The sequence below is a fragment of the Dromiciops gliroides genome, chromosome 6 (genome assembly GCF_019393635.1).
Source record: "Dromiciops gliroides isolate mDroGli1 chromosome 6, mDroGli1.pri, whole genome shotgun sequence".
Taxonomy (NCBI): domain Eukaryota; kingdom Metazoa; phylum Chordata; class Mammalia; order Microbiotheria; family Microbiotheriidae; genus Dromiciops; species Dromiciops gliroides.
The window spans coordinates 23,500,471-23,516,512 of NC_057866.1; the positions used below are offsets into that span (position 1 = coordinate 23,500,471).

Sequence of the window (16,042 nt, forward strand, 5' to 3'; positions counted from 1 at the left end):
CCTTCAGAGCCATCTGGTCCAGTGGCAAGATATACATCAGGATGACTAGAGATGGCCCTTGATGGTGGAGAAAAGAGGCGAGAAGAAAGAAAAGTGGAATGTGGAAGTAGCAGAGCCGAGCTCAGCAGGGGTGGAGCAATGGGGGCACCGGATACCAGATGGTCTGGCTGTGAAGAAGGACAGAGCCAGCTTCTAAAAGACAAGAAAGGTGGGAGCCTCTGCCATCTGGGGAGGTAAACTGCCACTGTATACCTCAGTTCTGTAGGGTCATCAGGCATGTGTGAGACAGAAGCTCATCCACACCTGAGCTCTGCGCCCAAGAGCTCCTGAAGGCTTCAGTGTGGGGAAGTCTTGGGGTCACCTCCACTGCATACATTGCAGCTGCATGTAAAGCCAGAGGTAACGCACATCACAGTATTTATTCAATTCAATCAGTGATTATTAAGCTGTGGACTCCATGCAAGACACTATGCCAGGAACGGGGTGGCGGGGGGGGGGGGGGAGATGCCAAGGGGAAAATGAAATGGTCTTTGCCCTCAAGAAGCTTACATTCTATGAGGGCATGGGGGGGGTCATGACATATAATACAAATCAATTTGATCCCAGATGACTCAAGAAGGCCACCAGTACTACCACCATCACTGTGACGCTCATCGGTGTGACTAGTCTTTCAATAGTTTTCCTTCCTGACGCCCTATCAGCTTGTCCTTCTATGAATGACAATGTCCACAGACAAACACTAGGAAAAAGAAACACATTCCAAATAAAGTACACAAGTCGATTTACAAATGTCATGGGGACAGTCAAAATGTTTTTTTAACAAACATTATTTATTCCTATAATTATAACCAGCACAGCTATATTTGAAACTTCTCTTCATTTCAATTTCCCCTAAGGAAAACATTTGCTTCCAAGGCTATTACATTAAATTTTTTAATCTGCTAAGTATCATCATATTATTAAGTTCCCGACACGGCATGTTTAACTTGGGCTTTTCTGTTCCTTTTTTTGAAAGTCTTCATTGAGTAAGGCCAAGCTATAAACTTCTTTTTTCATCTTTTTGCATGGTCAAAACAATGTCTTCAGGTGACCAAGAAAAGCTTAAGTTACGTGTGATAGACTCCATTTAAAAAGCAGGGATATCTAGAGTGGTTTTTAGAAATATTTCCATTTAAGAACAACTTTAAAAATTCCAACTGTTAAAAAGTGAATCCTCAGCTCTCTGGAGATGTTGTTCATCCAGACTGACTCATTCCGGGAGAGTTCCGTTTCTGCTGTGCTTCTATGGAGAAACCCTGAGGAGGTGTGGTATCAATAAACACAGTTTAACCAGGACTGGTCAGAACTATTGCTACAAGATAGGCAACCAAGAGTTTTCCTCCTCAGTTAACAACTCATTCAAACCACCTAGTAAGGCCCCGGAGGCTAAGCTGTCTTGGTGGAGAGATAGCCCATACCCATTAAACCACAGGTCCTGGAAGTATCTGAAGCCCAGTCTACTGTAGACAATACTCAGTCTAGAACTTGATGAAGAGGAGCTGAGGCCAACCAAATACAGAAAGTTATTTATTGTGTTTTTGTCTTTTAGTGTTGGGGGAAAGCAATACAGAATGTACCAAATTAAATGAATGATGAGAGATGAATCCAGTGACTCTGAGGACAAAAGTGCTCATTCACGGTCATCCAAGGACCCATAGCTGATGATTCCTCTCTTCCCCCACATGTCAGCTGCAATGTAAACATGATTCTTTTTTTTTTTTTTTAGTGAGGCAATTAAGGTTAAGTGACTTGCCCAGGGTCACATAGCTAGTAAGTGTTAAGTGTCTGAGGCCGGATTTGAACTCAGGTCCTCCTGAATCCAGGGCCAATGCTTTAACCACTGCGCCATCTAGCTGCCCCTAAACATGATTCTTTAAGCACCATGATTAGCCCATTTGGATCATGGAGAAGGGAAAAAAATAAAAAGTGAGTCCTGGGTTGTCCAGATCAAGAAGTTTCACTGAGATATACCAAAGGAAGAGAGAACCTCCCAATGGGGTCGCTGTGGAGCCAAGATACCAGAACAGAATAACTTGCAGGGATAACCACCAATTTCTGAAGTGGGTAGGAAAGAATAAGCAAATGACGGGTTGTAAAAGACCAGGCGATAAAGTCAGAGGTAAATCCCTAAATATCGATCTGATTTTTAGGTGAAAAGATACATAACTATGGACTTGAGAATCCCACTGACATCGGGGGACACAAGCAACATGCTAAGTACATGCGTGAAGATGACTGAGAAATGTCCCCTAAAGGCTATTAGATGAGACTGCTGGGCACGCCAAGTCCTCTAGACATCAATTTACTCTCATGTAAAATGAAGGGTTGGAAAACATCAGGGAGGCCTCTCTGCCTCATGACCCTTGGGCAGCCTGGTGAAGTCTTTGGACCACTTCTCTCAATGTCTTTAGATGCACGAAATAAGATACATCCAATTATAAAGGAAATCAATTATATTGAAATATTATCAAAATATTTCTAAAAATCAGTTTCACAGACTCTAGGTTAAGAACTGATGGATTACATGAACTCTGAAATTCTATTACTGCAACTCTGGCTCTAAGACACAAATGATCCTCAGAGATTATCTGTGGTGCACAGGCCAAAAATTCTATCTGTGCAGAATATGAGACATACAGAGTCTCTGAATAGGGCTTCATAGTCCAAATGTTCTAGAGCTTTCTACTTAAGGAAGAGGAAGCAAAAGAAACAAAGTTGGAAAAAGGAATGACTCATCCACTCCCCATTCTAATCAGTTACAAAAGATCAAATTCAGAATGTCTGAAGTGGTTCTGGAGGCTCCCTCTCAGGATTTGCCACCTATCAGACGGAAAGAAGCAACAACAGAGAGGAAAAACAAATGTTCATTTGTTATTATCTTCAAATCTAAATGAGCAACTGTTTCCTTATTAGAGGAGGTCTCCCCTTCTAACTCTCAAAACAAAGTGAATAGGTATTAAACCCATGATGAAGTGGGGCTTCCTGCCTAACGACTAGTCAGTGCTTTAATAGCACCTCCCTTCCAGGGTTGTTGTAAGGACCAAATGAGATAATATTTACCAGAGTGCTTTGCACTGTGTCTGGCGCATAGTAGGCACTTAATCAATGCTTGTTCTCTTTTTCTTCCCTTTATTAATTCCCTTTGTTGGTAATTATTTCCTAGTACCATACTGCACTAGGAAAGTTGCAAAAGTCTTTCCCAGTGTGAATGTTCTGGAAGGTTATAGCTACCAGAATAGCACAAGCTTTGGCCAAGTCCTACCCAGCTGAAAGGCTACAGGTGAGAGGCAGATGATGGTCTGTATGTCTGTCATCCAAGGACCAGGTGAGCTAAATGGAAGGTGAGCATCACCAGCCTGGCCACAAGGTGATGAATTTGGGGGCCAGAATGACCATCTCCTAAATTATTAAAGGACAGTAATCTATGCTGGTGGAGGGAGTCCCAGTATTGACCAAATCACAGGTCTTTAAAATACTGAAATAAGGCCTGGAAACATTGAAATTTAATTCAACAAAGATAAATAAGGTACAATCTGGAGACAAACCAACTACTTTTTTCTCTCTATGCTTCTTAGTTTCCCCCTTGGAAACATGAGATGAAAAATAAAATGTACTGACTGAGCAAAGAGCTAAACAGCTCCTAAACCTGGCCATGGTAACAGAGATTAGCGAGACTAAAAGCGCTGCTCCCAGGTGCAGTCTTGACAAGAACAAGGCCACTCTCCCCAGGAGGAATGAACTCCTACAATTCATCCCGGTCTTTTATTTTTCTCTATCATGCCATACCTGGGTGTATGTGGTGGTCAGGGAGGACTAGCACCGTTGGGGTGAAGTTGCTGAGCCCTTTACAGGGCTGCTCATCCACCTTTGGTGTCTACCTGTCACCCAACTCTCACCTGTGACGCCAAAAAGCTGTAGCATACACAGTGATCACACCCTAGTAAACTGTCTTGACCGATAAGCTAAACTAGGTGAGTTAGGGGATGTCTACTCCAAGCAAGTGAAGACTTCCCCTGGTGGAATGGGCAGATGAGAATAATTTGTTCCAACAGCCAAGAAGGCGGTTGAAGCAGGTGCTATGGAGCCCAGAGAGCTTAATCAGACTCCAAAGATGCCAAGGTCATCTACTGCATTCCAGGGTCATTGCAAGTCATCCTGATTTTTGTCTTCCACTGGACTTTGCCAGATGACTCTGGAAGAGAGAGTGAAGCTGATGACTTTGTGCAACTCAGCCTTATTTAGATACAATTCACACATAAGTCAAGACATCACCCTGTGATGTCACTGGTCTTCTTTGAAAATGAAGGATGAAGGGTGGCTAGGTGGCACAGTGGATAAAGCACCAGCCCTGGATTCAGGAGGACCTGGGTTCAAATCCGGCCTTAGACACTTGACACTTGCTAGCTGTGTGACCCTGGGCAAGTCACTTAACCCCCATTGCCCCGCAAAAAAAAAAAAAAAAACAACCCATAATGAAAATGAAGAATGAGCAACGACAATCATGCCAAGCCTTCAGAGACAACAAAACCAATCTTGGGGGCAGGGCACGGAGTGGCCTTCCACTACTCATCCTGGTCACTCACCCTCTTCTATAATGGAAGGCAAGGTAGAAGAGTAGGTGCACCATTAAATGGCGTGTTCACCGCCCTTGGGTTTGGAAGTTTATAGACTATAAAGGCTCACTTACATTTTTTTAGTTCTAAAAAAGCAAAACAAAACAAAAACAAAAACACATTTTTTTAGTTCTCATAAAGCATTTTTTGAAAAATACTTTAAAAAAAGAAAAGAAAAATACTTGACAGATGTTAACTAATTCGACTGCACAACTACCCCTCCCCCAAGATGCTTTTATCAATAGGGAAATCGAGGCAAGGGGAATAACATTTTGTGTTTACATAATACTTTCTCTATAAAGAACTTCCAACTGTGTTTGTTATCTCAATATTCCTCATAACATTCCTGTGACGTAGGTGGCAAATATTAATTTTTTTCACTTTATAGGTGCAATGAAGAATACCTATCAAACAAAGAAGTTTATACTTACCTGGCACAGAGGTCTAGGTCTATTTACTAACTAGAAAGAACTACTGGGGCAGCTGGGTGGTGCAGTGGATAAAGCACCATCCCTGGATTCAGGAAGACCTGAGTTCAAATCCAGCCTCAGACACTTAACACTTACTAGTTGTGTGACCCTGGGCAAGTCACTTAACCCTCACTGCCCCACAAAAAAAAAAAAAAAAGAAAAAAGAAAGAACTACCATTACCATTCTTGGGACCAGACCCCAGCCAGTGGATCTCAGGGTTTTGAATAGAGCAGAACAATTCACAAGTTCCTGTCTCAAGGTGTTCAACCTTCTCCCAGCACATCCCACTGAACAAATCGCTGGGGTCATGGCTGGTATTTATTAGAGTTGACTGTTATCATTTCTCTAAATTGGCTATTTAAGCTTTGTCAAGATGCCCAAACGTTAAATTATTATTTGTTTACTGTCTGTGCCCTAGCATTGTAAATGAGGTCATCAGGAATGTACAAAGCTGGCAAAAGCAATTCATGTTGGGGAAGAGGGAGCCTTTCTGAAAGCAGGCCCTGCACAAAAAAAGGATGACTCACGAAGCCCCAAGTGGAGCGGCTTGCCCTGGTGGTAGGCAGCACAAGGCCTTAGTCCTTAGTGCCTTTTCCTCCTGGCAGGGCATGCGTTTGTGTGGCTTCCTACACAATTAGAATCTCTCCTGAAAGGCAATTTCTTCCATATGACAGGCTGAACCACTCACAGCCTCAGCACTAGCTAGCCTCATGCTGTTTGCCCAGCTAACATACTGAATTACCAGCCTCCTTTTTGAAGACCAGGATGGGCCAGAAGATGTGAATCTGGTCAAACCTCCTCCAAAAAAGGCCCCAGCTCAAGCGCCAGAGCTCACTTCCTCATGTCTTTTTGTCTCTGCTTACATGTCAATTTGCAGCAGCGCAGGGCACGAGAACCATGGAGCCAAGCGGTTCTGGCAGCCTCTCTATGCGACGAGCGAGGCCAAAGACATGTGGCCGTCGGTACGTGTCTCCTCCAAAACTGTTATTGTCTTTAACGTGCTTATTTTAAAGGATATAATTTTCCCATTTGGTGCACGTTGTACGCAAGGAGGCCCCAGAAAGACCAGAACAGAGCTGTCAGCTCTCCTCTCCACATGCCTCTGTTTACTGGGCGCCGGGGAGGGGAGTGTGCTGTCCCAGGTGAGAGAAGTCTGAAGGAGGTGAACACCTGATACGATGGCCTAGGGCAGCAAGCAGATTTCTGCTGGAGATTACAGAAACTGAAGCTTGTGTTTTATCACAATCACCTGTAATCTCTGGGCCAGAGAAGAGTATTAACAAGACCTTGAGCTGCACAATGGGACAGCTGGAAAGAGGCTCTTATTCTGTGCAAAGAACAGCTTTTCAAAAGCCCAGTTCAATGAAGAAAAAGAAAAGGCCCAGAAAGTGCTCTCTCCAACAATATTTCCTCTTACTGGATTCCTGTTAATCAAACAAAACTTAGTCAACAGCTTTTATGAAAAGTACATTTGATGATTGCAGCAGTAATTGCTTTGTTGCATGAAAGGTGCTTAGGAGAAAACATAGCTAATGGGATCAGTAATTTGGTAAGTTCAGATGTGTTGGGGAAATCCCGACTCTCTTGGATAAATCATTAAAATTCTGCTCAGATAAATGTGTTTTGACTTGACATTCAACCCAGAGAGTAAGCTGCCTCCCAAGGCCCCGGGGGATGCACTGCTGGGGCTGTCCCCATTCTGGTCTGGAGCCCAAAGATCCCTCGACCTGGGGGGCTATTTCCCTCCAGATCACAACACGGCACTCTTCCCCGCTCCTGAGAGACTGGGGGGAGCACTCAAGGAAAATCCCCAAACTGAATACAACTTCTGGTTACTTCCTTTAAGTACAGTTTTTTCAAAATTGGTTGAATTTTGTACTTGTCTGAGCAAAGATAGAAACTTTAGTGTTTACCCAGGAAACCTGAGAATCAAGTATGATCATGGCTTAAAGACCAAAGGAGGTAGGACTTCACAGGAATTAAACAGCCATCACACAACTGGTTTATATAGCATTCCCTTCAACCAACCAACAAATAAGCACTGAATTTTGTTCTGAAACTACCCTAGCAGGCCAGCACTACAATTATTCACTTCCATTTAATTCAACAAATGTTGGGATATTCCAAGTCTGACCAGGGCTGGGTGCAAGGCCAGGTGCTAGAGAGAAAGTGATTAAAAAAACCCCAAAGCAGTCACTGGTCTCAAGGTACTTCCACAATTAGGCAACATAACAAAATGCCCACTTCCAGGTCAAGGGGCCTATTCTCTTAGATTCATTCATTAGAAATAAGGAGGGGGGTGGGGAGGGGGGGGGTTGCGGCTAGGTGGCACAGTGGATAAAGCACTGGCCCTGGATTCAGGAGTTCCTGAGTTCAAATCGGGCCTCAGACACTTGACACTTACTGGCTGTGTGACCCTGGGCAAGTCACTTAACCCCCATTGCCCCGCAAAAACAAACAAACAAAAAACCAAAAGAGATAAGGAGCGATTTCTTCTCTTGGAAACCTCAGCTATTCAGCCCAATTCACAGAATGAATGACATAACTGTGTTCTGTATCGTTGCAAATATAAACGATCCCTACCTTTGGGATAGCATTCTTAGTGGAAACACGAAAGTTTATTCTTCACATAAAACAAGAGGTGACGCCAACATTTTCCTTGGAGAAAGGCACAACAACCCTAGTTACATTCAGATCGTCATACATAGCATTCTGTCAACCTTCTGGAGCTAAGAAAGACTGGAAGCCAGAACTGGTTGACAGCAGGACTCGAAACAAGATGCTAAGCATCTTTAAACCTCAGTTTCCTTAGAGGTCAAACAGGATTCATACCTGTACTAATAAGCTTCCTGGGCTGTGGACTTCATTATTATTTTTTTTTGCAGGGCAATGAGGGTTAAGTGACTTGCCCAGGGTCACACAGCTAATACGTGTCAAGTGTCTGAGGCCAGATTTGAACTCAGGTCCTCCTGAATCCAAGGCCAGTACTTTATCCACTGCACCACCTAGCTGCCCCCTGGACTTTAAAAAGACAGTGTAAACCTTCAAGTGTTCTAGAAATGAGAGCTGCTACATCAGCTTACAACTGCCCCTCACATCGAACACAACCAATCCACGAACATTTATGAAGTGCTGACTGTATGCCCCAGCACTGTGCTGGGAGGGAGGAAGGAAGGAAGGGAATGGGATAAGAAGTGAGTAAGAAGTGATCCCTGCCCTCAAGAAAGACACACACAGACATACTTCTAATACAAAATTGTTGAAAGTTTTATAGTGCCTAAGGGAAAAGGAAAGGAAGGAAACAAGCATTCATTGAGCACTTACTGTATATGTGTCACACAAAGTTCTAAGCAATGGGGATTCGAATACGAGCAGAATGACTGCCCCAACCTTCAGGGAGTTTACATTTTAAAGGGGTGGAATGGGAAAGAAAACACAGATAGAAGCTGAAAAGCCAAAAAGGGGAAGGAGATGAAGGCCCACTTGGGTCCCTCCACAAAATGGAAGCCCCAGGAGGAATGGACCAATGGGACGAGGGGGTGGGTCTTACAGAGGGAAATTCCAGCTTGTGAAGGCTTCGGGGATGGCTGGATGCCCCAGAGTAAAGAAACAGGCACCAGAATAGTTCCAGAAAGTTCCGAGTGGGGAACTGGACCTTGTAGGCATGGTAGGATTTCGATAGGTAGATACGAGGAAAAGGGTTTCAAGGCGTAGGGATTATAACAGCTAACCTCTATATAGGGTTTAAAGGTTCACAGAGCCTCTACATGAGTTAAAGAAGCATCTCTGGGTGCTGTGAGTAGCCTCTAATAGATTATGGGTCCAATTTAAGAAGAAGGGTGTACCCCGACAGCAGTTTTATTGGGAAGGGCCTTAAATGTAAAGAAAAGCATTTGGGAACTTATCCAACAGTGATGAGAAGCCCCGTGAGCTTCTTGAACAGTTAACTGAGATGGTCAGAGCCAAGCAGTTAAGAAGGTTCTTGTCTATGCAATGATGTCCAAAAATGAATGGCAGGAAAAAGAAATGAGAGGTGGGGGAATTAAATGGGGGTTGCAAAAGCTCTGGGAGATTCCTGCACATGTCCAACCTTTTAAAGGGAAGAATTTCAGACACTGGAAATCACGTTTTCAAAGGATCAGAAAGAGTGAGCCGAAAATAGCTGATTTCATTTCCTTTCTGTAATAACACAAATATTTTAAAGTCCAAAAAAAACACTGCAACTAATTACTTCGAGCAGTACTGTTTCCAAGCAAGAAATTGACTGAAGAAGAACCAGTAAAAATTTTATAACCCAACAAAAATGTTAGTTCTAAGGATCAGAATTTTAGAACTGGAAGAAACCCTGAGGATCACCTCATCCAATCCCTGGTTTTCAGATCGAGGAAACCAAGGCCCAGAGAGAAGAAAGTTAAGCAGCAGCAGGATTCAAACCCTCCAGTTGCCAGATCGCTATACTTTTGACCACATGGCATCACCTAATTCTGTTTGATCCCAAAGCCATCACCACCCCCCACCCCCGCTTTTTTTCTGGTGGCCAGGACAGTAAACAGTAAGGGAAATGGCTGTCACAGTCCCCAACCCAAAACATCAGCCCAACAATCGAAGGGTTTTTTGTGCAGAGAGAGCCCTGGTTGGACCCTCTGCCTGAGGCTGCAGAAGCAGCCCATAGAGTCTTGGCCTTGGAGTTGCAAAGACGCATTTGGTTCTCCCCTTAGACACAAACTATGACCCTAGGTGAATCACTGGAACTCTCTAAACCTCAGTTTCCTCATCTGTAAAATAGGGGTAATAATATTCCCTCCCTGACAGGGTTGTTATAAAGATTAAATGAGATGACAAAATACTGTACAAGTTTTAAAACACTATAAACAAAAGCTATTAAATTATTAACTAAAATTATCACTGTGCTTAGAGGAACCTTAAAGAGGTCGTCCAGGAAGAGATGAATGTGGTGATTTGTTTTGTTTTAAAAAGTAAAGAGGGAGCATGTATAAACAAAAGTTGAGAACTATCTTTACATGTAATGGAAAAAATAAAATACCTCATACATTAAAAAAAAAAAAGTAAAGAGGGGCAGCTAGGCGGTGCAGTGAATAGAGCACCGGCCCTGGAGTCAGGAGTACCCGAGTTCAAATCCGGCCTCAGACACTTAACACTTACTAGCTGTGTGACCCTGGGCAAGTCACTTAACCCCAGCTGCCTCACTAAAAAAAAAAAAAAAGAAAGAAAGAAAAAAGAAAGAAAAATAATAAAAGTAGATAAAACATCATGAATAAATTAGGCCAAATGGCATGTGATTTTTAAGAAGAACACTTCTAACTGGCTGCTTCTGGCAGATGTATTGGGTGGCAGCTGGGATCAAGGATTGTGGCACTGCCCCAACTCCACAATGCTCACTCATAACAAAGTACCTAGAAGCGGTGGCTTGCTTGTAGATCAGGGTCACCGGGAGCTTCTCAATGGGCTAAAAGGTTCACTAACATTATAATACAGTAATAACTGGCATTTATGTAGTGACTGCTACACACCAAGTACTGTGCTAAGTGCTTAACCAATATTTTCTCATTAGATCCTCACAACAAGGTGAGGTAGGTGATCATTATCCCCATTTTATAATTGAAAAAAAAACTAAGGCAGATAGATGGTAAATCACTTCATTTGTGTGTGTGGGGGGGCATTTGGGGTTAAGTGACTTGCCCAGGGTCACACAGCTAGTAAGTGTCAAGTGTCTGAGGTCAAATTTGAACTCAGGTCCTCCTGAATCCAGGGCCAGTGCTCTATCCACTTAAATCACTTAATAATAGTCAAAACTTGTAGCTATTTGAGGTAGAAAAGGCCTGTTCACACCCAATGAATGGTAAAATGATAAGATACCTGCCCCCACCTATCTAGTTCCATTTCTAGAAAAGAAGCCAGTACCCTGGGAGATGTAGCAGTGGGAAGCTCCTTAAAGTCCATCCAGGTCAACCCCTCATTTTAAAGATGAGAAAGGGGGCAGTTAGGTGGTGCAGTAGATAAAGCACCGGCCCTGGATTCAGGAGGACCTGAGTCTTGACACTTGCTAGCTGTGTGACCCTGGGCAAGTCACTTAACCCTCATTGCTCCACCAAAAGAGAGAGAGAGAGAGAGAACGAGAACAATGGGCAAGAGGAGATTTGGCAAAGGTCTGGGGATGTTTTTTTTAGAATGGAGAGAACCCAACCACCCAATACAATCACTAAGTCATGTGGGATAATAACCCACTATTAAAAAAAAACATCACCTTTGGCCATTGCTCCAGCTAAACCATCTCTTCTTCTGCAGGAAGTTCAGACCCATATCAACCAAGAACATCAGTAGCTTTAGGGCGGACTCTTCTCATTCTCTTCAACTAACTCTTAAACGGGAAGAAGTGGCTGTCATGAAATCAGAACAGTTTGGAAGCCACAGTGGAAAAGGGAGTCCCCTCCCCAAATTAATGAAGCTGGGTCTCACGCTAGCTACTCTTCAGGCTGGCCTATCTATGAGTGGTGTGTTTTGTATACCTGGGAACAGAGCGAGCTCCCCTGGGGCTCCAGAGGAGCTATCCACACCCTACCAGATACAAACACACCCCAGCCGTGGGCAAAGGCTTTCAACAAGCAACTTTCACGAGGCTGGAAATCTTTTCTGTGCCTGACACCGAGGGTTCAAGTTGTTCTACTTCCCTAACAGGGTCTTTCTTCTCTTTTGAGATTTCATCAAGATCAAGAGCTAGAAGGGCCCTAGAAGGTCACCTCATCCAACTATTCCAACCCATTCCAACGAGTGGTCCTCAGATCTCCACTTGAACATTTTCGGGAACAAAGAACTCATTACTTCCACAGGGAGGCCAGTCCATTATCATACATCTCTAATTGTTAAGAAGTTCTCCTTATCTAGAGCCAAAATCTGCTTCCCTGATACAAGAATTCTATGAAATGATGCCTTTCTTGCTTACCATCCACCTGGCCAGTAAATGTGAGCTGGAAAGGCCAATTAATTTCTAAAAATCACAAATGGGGATATGACAAAACTTTTCCAAATGGTATCATTATGGGGGTGAATCACGAATTGTTCATAAAAGGCTGCAGGTAATGAGAACAACTCACCATTTATAGGGAGACGAGTTTCCTACTTGGGTTGGGTTGTTTTTTTTCTAGTTGCTTTTCCTATATCAGTTTCTGAAATGTTCACATCTCAAAGTTAAAGAAAACCTGCTTACTTATTTCCCAGGCCCTGATTCAATGTTCTGACGTAAATGAAGCTATCTGAGCCTTTGGATACCCACAACGAATGGGGGGAGGGAGAGACAGCAGTAACCCAGAGAATATTCTAGACTGTTCACTGTTCACACCATGAAGAAAGGGTTGTCTTTTATGAATCTGGAGAATGATCTATGCATCCGGTTGAATTATCTAGACTTATTCTGAGGGAATGGGAACACTGTACCTATTTTATATTTTCCTGTTTTCCCCCAGTGGAAGAAAAGGGGAAATTAGCCAGTGCTTGGGCAGAAATGTGGACTTAAGGCATGCTCAGGAAGGTCAGGCAGCTTCCTGATGAGCTAAAAGTGAGCTGGGCAGAAGAGTCCTAGCCTGGGACAGGGATGCCTAGTAGATAAATTCCAATGGAGGGCCATAAACTGGAGATGCTGAAAACCAGGAGACAACCATATTGGACCAATTTAGGGCAGGGGAGATATCACAGGAAGGTATCCTGAAGGTTGTTTAATCCAACTCCATCATTTTATAGGTACAGTGAGGCTCAGAAAGACTGACCTGCATAAAGCCATCTACTTTCTAAGGCAGCCAGGGCATGAACTCACAATCGCTGGCTCCAGCCTAGGCCTCCTTCCACTCTGCCAGGCTACACCTGGGCAGAATAGCCCAGAAATGAAGTATCATCTACCCTGTGTACCCTATGTACATAATCTCACCCTGTCACTACATTCTGGCTCAGTAGAACACTGGGTGCCAATGAGCTGATGTCTCCATCGATGAGATTCCTAGACTTTAAAAAATAAACTAATGTGACCACAGTTGGCTTCACTGTACACAGAAGGAGGGATGATAGAGTCCTCCTCTCTGCAAGCCTGGTTAGACCACATCGGTGCCTTTCTGTTCTGTTCCAGGCACATCTCAGGAAGGACTGGCTCCTGAGAAAAGTAACCAAAAGGTCTGCAGGACTCAGAACCATGCTGTTTGAGGAGCAGGTGAAAAAACTGAGGAAGTATAAAGCCTGGTGAAGAGAAGATTACAGGGGAACATGACAGCGGGTGTCAAGTATCTGAAGAGCTGTCACATGGAAGAAGGATTAGTCGGGTGATGCTTGGCCCTAGAGGGCAGAACTAAATGTAACTGGGAGAAGGCTGAAGAAAGTTTTCAGCTGGATCTAAGGAAAGACTTCCTAATAATTAGAACTGAGTGTTCAGCCTCCAGAGAGAGTGGGTTGCCCATCACATGGGAAGTCATCCAAGGAATGCCTAAGGGATATTGAAGAGATTCCTGTGGAAGTATAGATGAGACCAGATGACCTGGGCAATACTTAGGGGTCAGGCCATGACTACGAGTCCCAAATCATCATTGTTTCAGTGGGAAAAGGATTCATTTCCAGACCTTGATATGAAACGTTGTTGGGGGAAAAAGGCAAATGGTTACCTGGTTACCTGCTAATGTAACGAAAGCTGCAAATTTCCTAAAGGGCATTCATGTCCTTTACATAGGAATACTAAATCTGGCCTCAGACACTAGGCAAGTCACTTCACCCCGTCTGCCTCAGTTTCCTCATTTGTAAAATGTGCTGGAGAAAGAGATAGCAAACCACTCCAGGATCTCTGCCCAGAAAACCCCAAAAGGGGTCAAGGGGAGTAGGACACTACTGAATGACTGAAGAACAAAAAAGAACCATAAGGACCAGCTATTATATAAGGGGCCTTTCCTTGTTATCAGAGGATCTAGACTATCCATATCTACGAAATGTATCCCCTTGTTTCTAGACTACAAATCGGAGCCACTTTGTAATTCGAAAAGACCATACGATCATAGGTTATAGGGTACAAATCCCTCATTTTACAGAGGAAGAAACGTTAAGTGACTTGACCAGGGTCGAACTAAGTGTCTGAAGCTGGATTTGAACTTGGTCCCATCACACCGCCTAACTATCCTTCAAAAAGCTTCCGGCCATTTAAGGAAAGATTTCCCCACTCCTAAGAGAAGGGACAAGCTCCGAAAAGAGGAGACAAGGGAAGAGTGGGATTTCTGCCCAGCGAGTGGGGCCCGGAGTTTGAATCTCCCTCCCGTCCAGGATCGAGGAAGCTGCGGACCCCAGGACCCCCGGGGCTCGCCCTCGGTCCTCGCGTGGGCTTGAGCGGCATTGTGGACTGCGGAGGGCGTGGGCTGGCCAGTGACAGAGGAGGAAACTGAGGCAGCGAGGGAGAAGTTCCCTGGCTCCAAGTCTAGCAGGCAGCGGGTGCCTTAGTGGACTAGAATTTGAATCCAGGGCCTCCAACTCCAACCCCAGGGCTCCACGGAGCCTTTGATGGCCTCGGCCGGGGACACAAGGGTAGGGGGTGGGGATGGGGGAAGGGGGACCTTCCCCTCCTCGGGCCCTCGGACCCCCAAAGAACGCGGAGGCTGACGTCCGGGGAGTGAGATTCAAACCCGGGCCCGCGGGGGCCTCGCTTCCTGTGGGGTCCCTCCTTCTCTAGGCCTCAGTTTCCTCCTCTGTCAAAGGCCGGGGTCCGGTTCGGTGGTCCCTCCAGGCCCCGCCCAAGCTCGACGCCCGTCAGGGGGCCGCGGTTTCCCCATCGGTCCCCGCGCCCGTCCCGGGGCCGGCCCCGCTCTCGCCCCCGCCCCCGTCCCCGCCGACGGCCGCAGCTCCTACCCAGATACTCGTAGTCGGGCAGCGCTAAGCGATCCGGGCTCAGCATCCTCCTGCTGGCTGAGGCTGCGGCCCCCCGCCTTCTCGGCTTCCGTAGCGCGGTCTCCGTTGCCATGGCAACCACAGAGCCGGCGCGGAGGTGAGAGGGGGAAGGGAAAAGGGGGAGGCTCACGCAAAGGGGCTCCGGGTGGCAACTCAGAGCGGGCCCAATGAGTTCCGGAGGGCTTCGGGACCGCCCCCGGGAGAAGGCCGAGCTCATTTGGGGCGTGCGCCATATACGAGTATGGAGCTGTCAGGGAACCTTTTAGGGCAGGCGGCCCCGGGAGAGCGACGGTCGTCCGGGCCCGAGCATTTATTAAGCACCGACTGTATACCCCAAACTGGGCTAGGAGTCTGGGAGCGGAAGACAGAAACCAAGCGGCCCTGCCTTCAAAGAGCCGACGGTCTATTGGAGGAGACATCGTGCACACTTATGAACAAATGAATGAACATTTATTAAATACCTACTACGGCCCTTAACATGTGGGAAATATACACACACAGGCTCACGTGCTTATTCACGTGCGTGTATGTGTGCGCGTGGGTACGTGTGTGCACACAGGTAGACATTCGAGCGCCCGACCTCAGGAAGCTGACATTCTTTTGGTATTCCAAGTCCATGACTGTGAATAGATGGACGAACATTTAGTAAGCGCTCACCTAGTACAAGCCTGGCTCTGTGTAGGTGCTGGGCACACAAAGACAAGCTTGAACGGCCCTTGCCCTCTAGGGGGGAGGGAAGCATCCTATACACCCAAAAGTCAATGCAAAGTAAAAACAGGAGAGACCCAAGCCGCTGAGGGGCATTAGGACGCGACCCAATCCAGCTGAACTTTGAAGATGCTTGTGGACTCCAAAGACCCAGGGATGAAGGGCGTTCCATGCATGGAAGACCGTTTGGCTCTAACGTTTGCTCGTCCTTCCAAAGAAGACCCATGGCACGATGGGGTGATGGCTTGACTTGGATGTGAACTGGATTTAAGTGAGGCAGAGTTGAA

At 45.4% G+C, this 16,042-nt stretch overlaps 1 protein-coding gene across 1 annotated transcript in view; it reads right to left on the minus strand.

The window, feature by feature from the left end:
- Positions 1 to 15,138, minus strand: part of C6H11orf49 (chromosome 6 C11orf49 homolog) — a 168,951-nt gene extending 153,813 nt beyond the window's left edge. Inside the window, 1 exon segment of the mRNA XM_043970904.1 lies at positions 15,009 to 15,138. Coding sequence (XP_043826839.1) covers positions 15,009 to 15,120 — 112 coding nt within the window. The 5' untranslated portion in view covers positions 15,121 to 15,138.
- Positions 15,139 to 16,042: the final 904 nt, after the last annotated feature.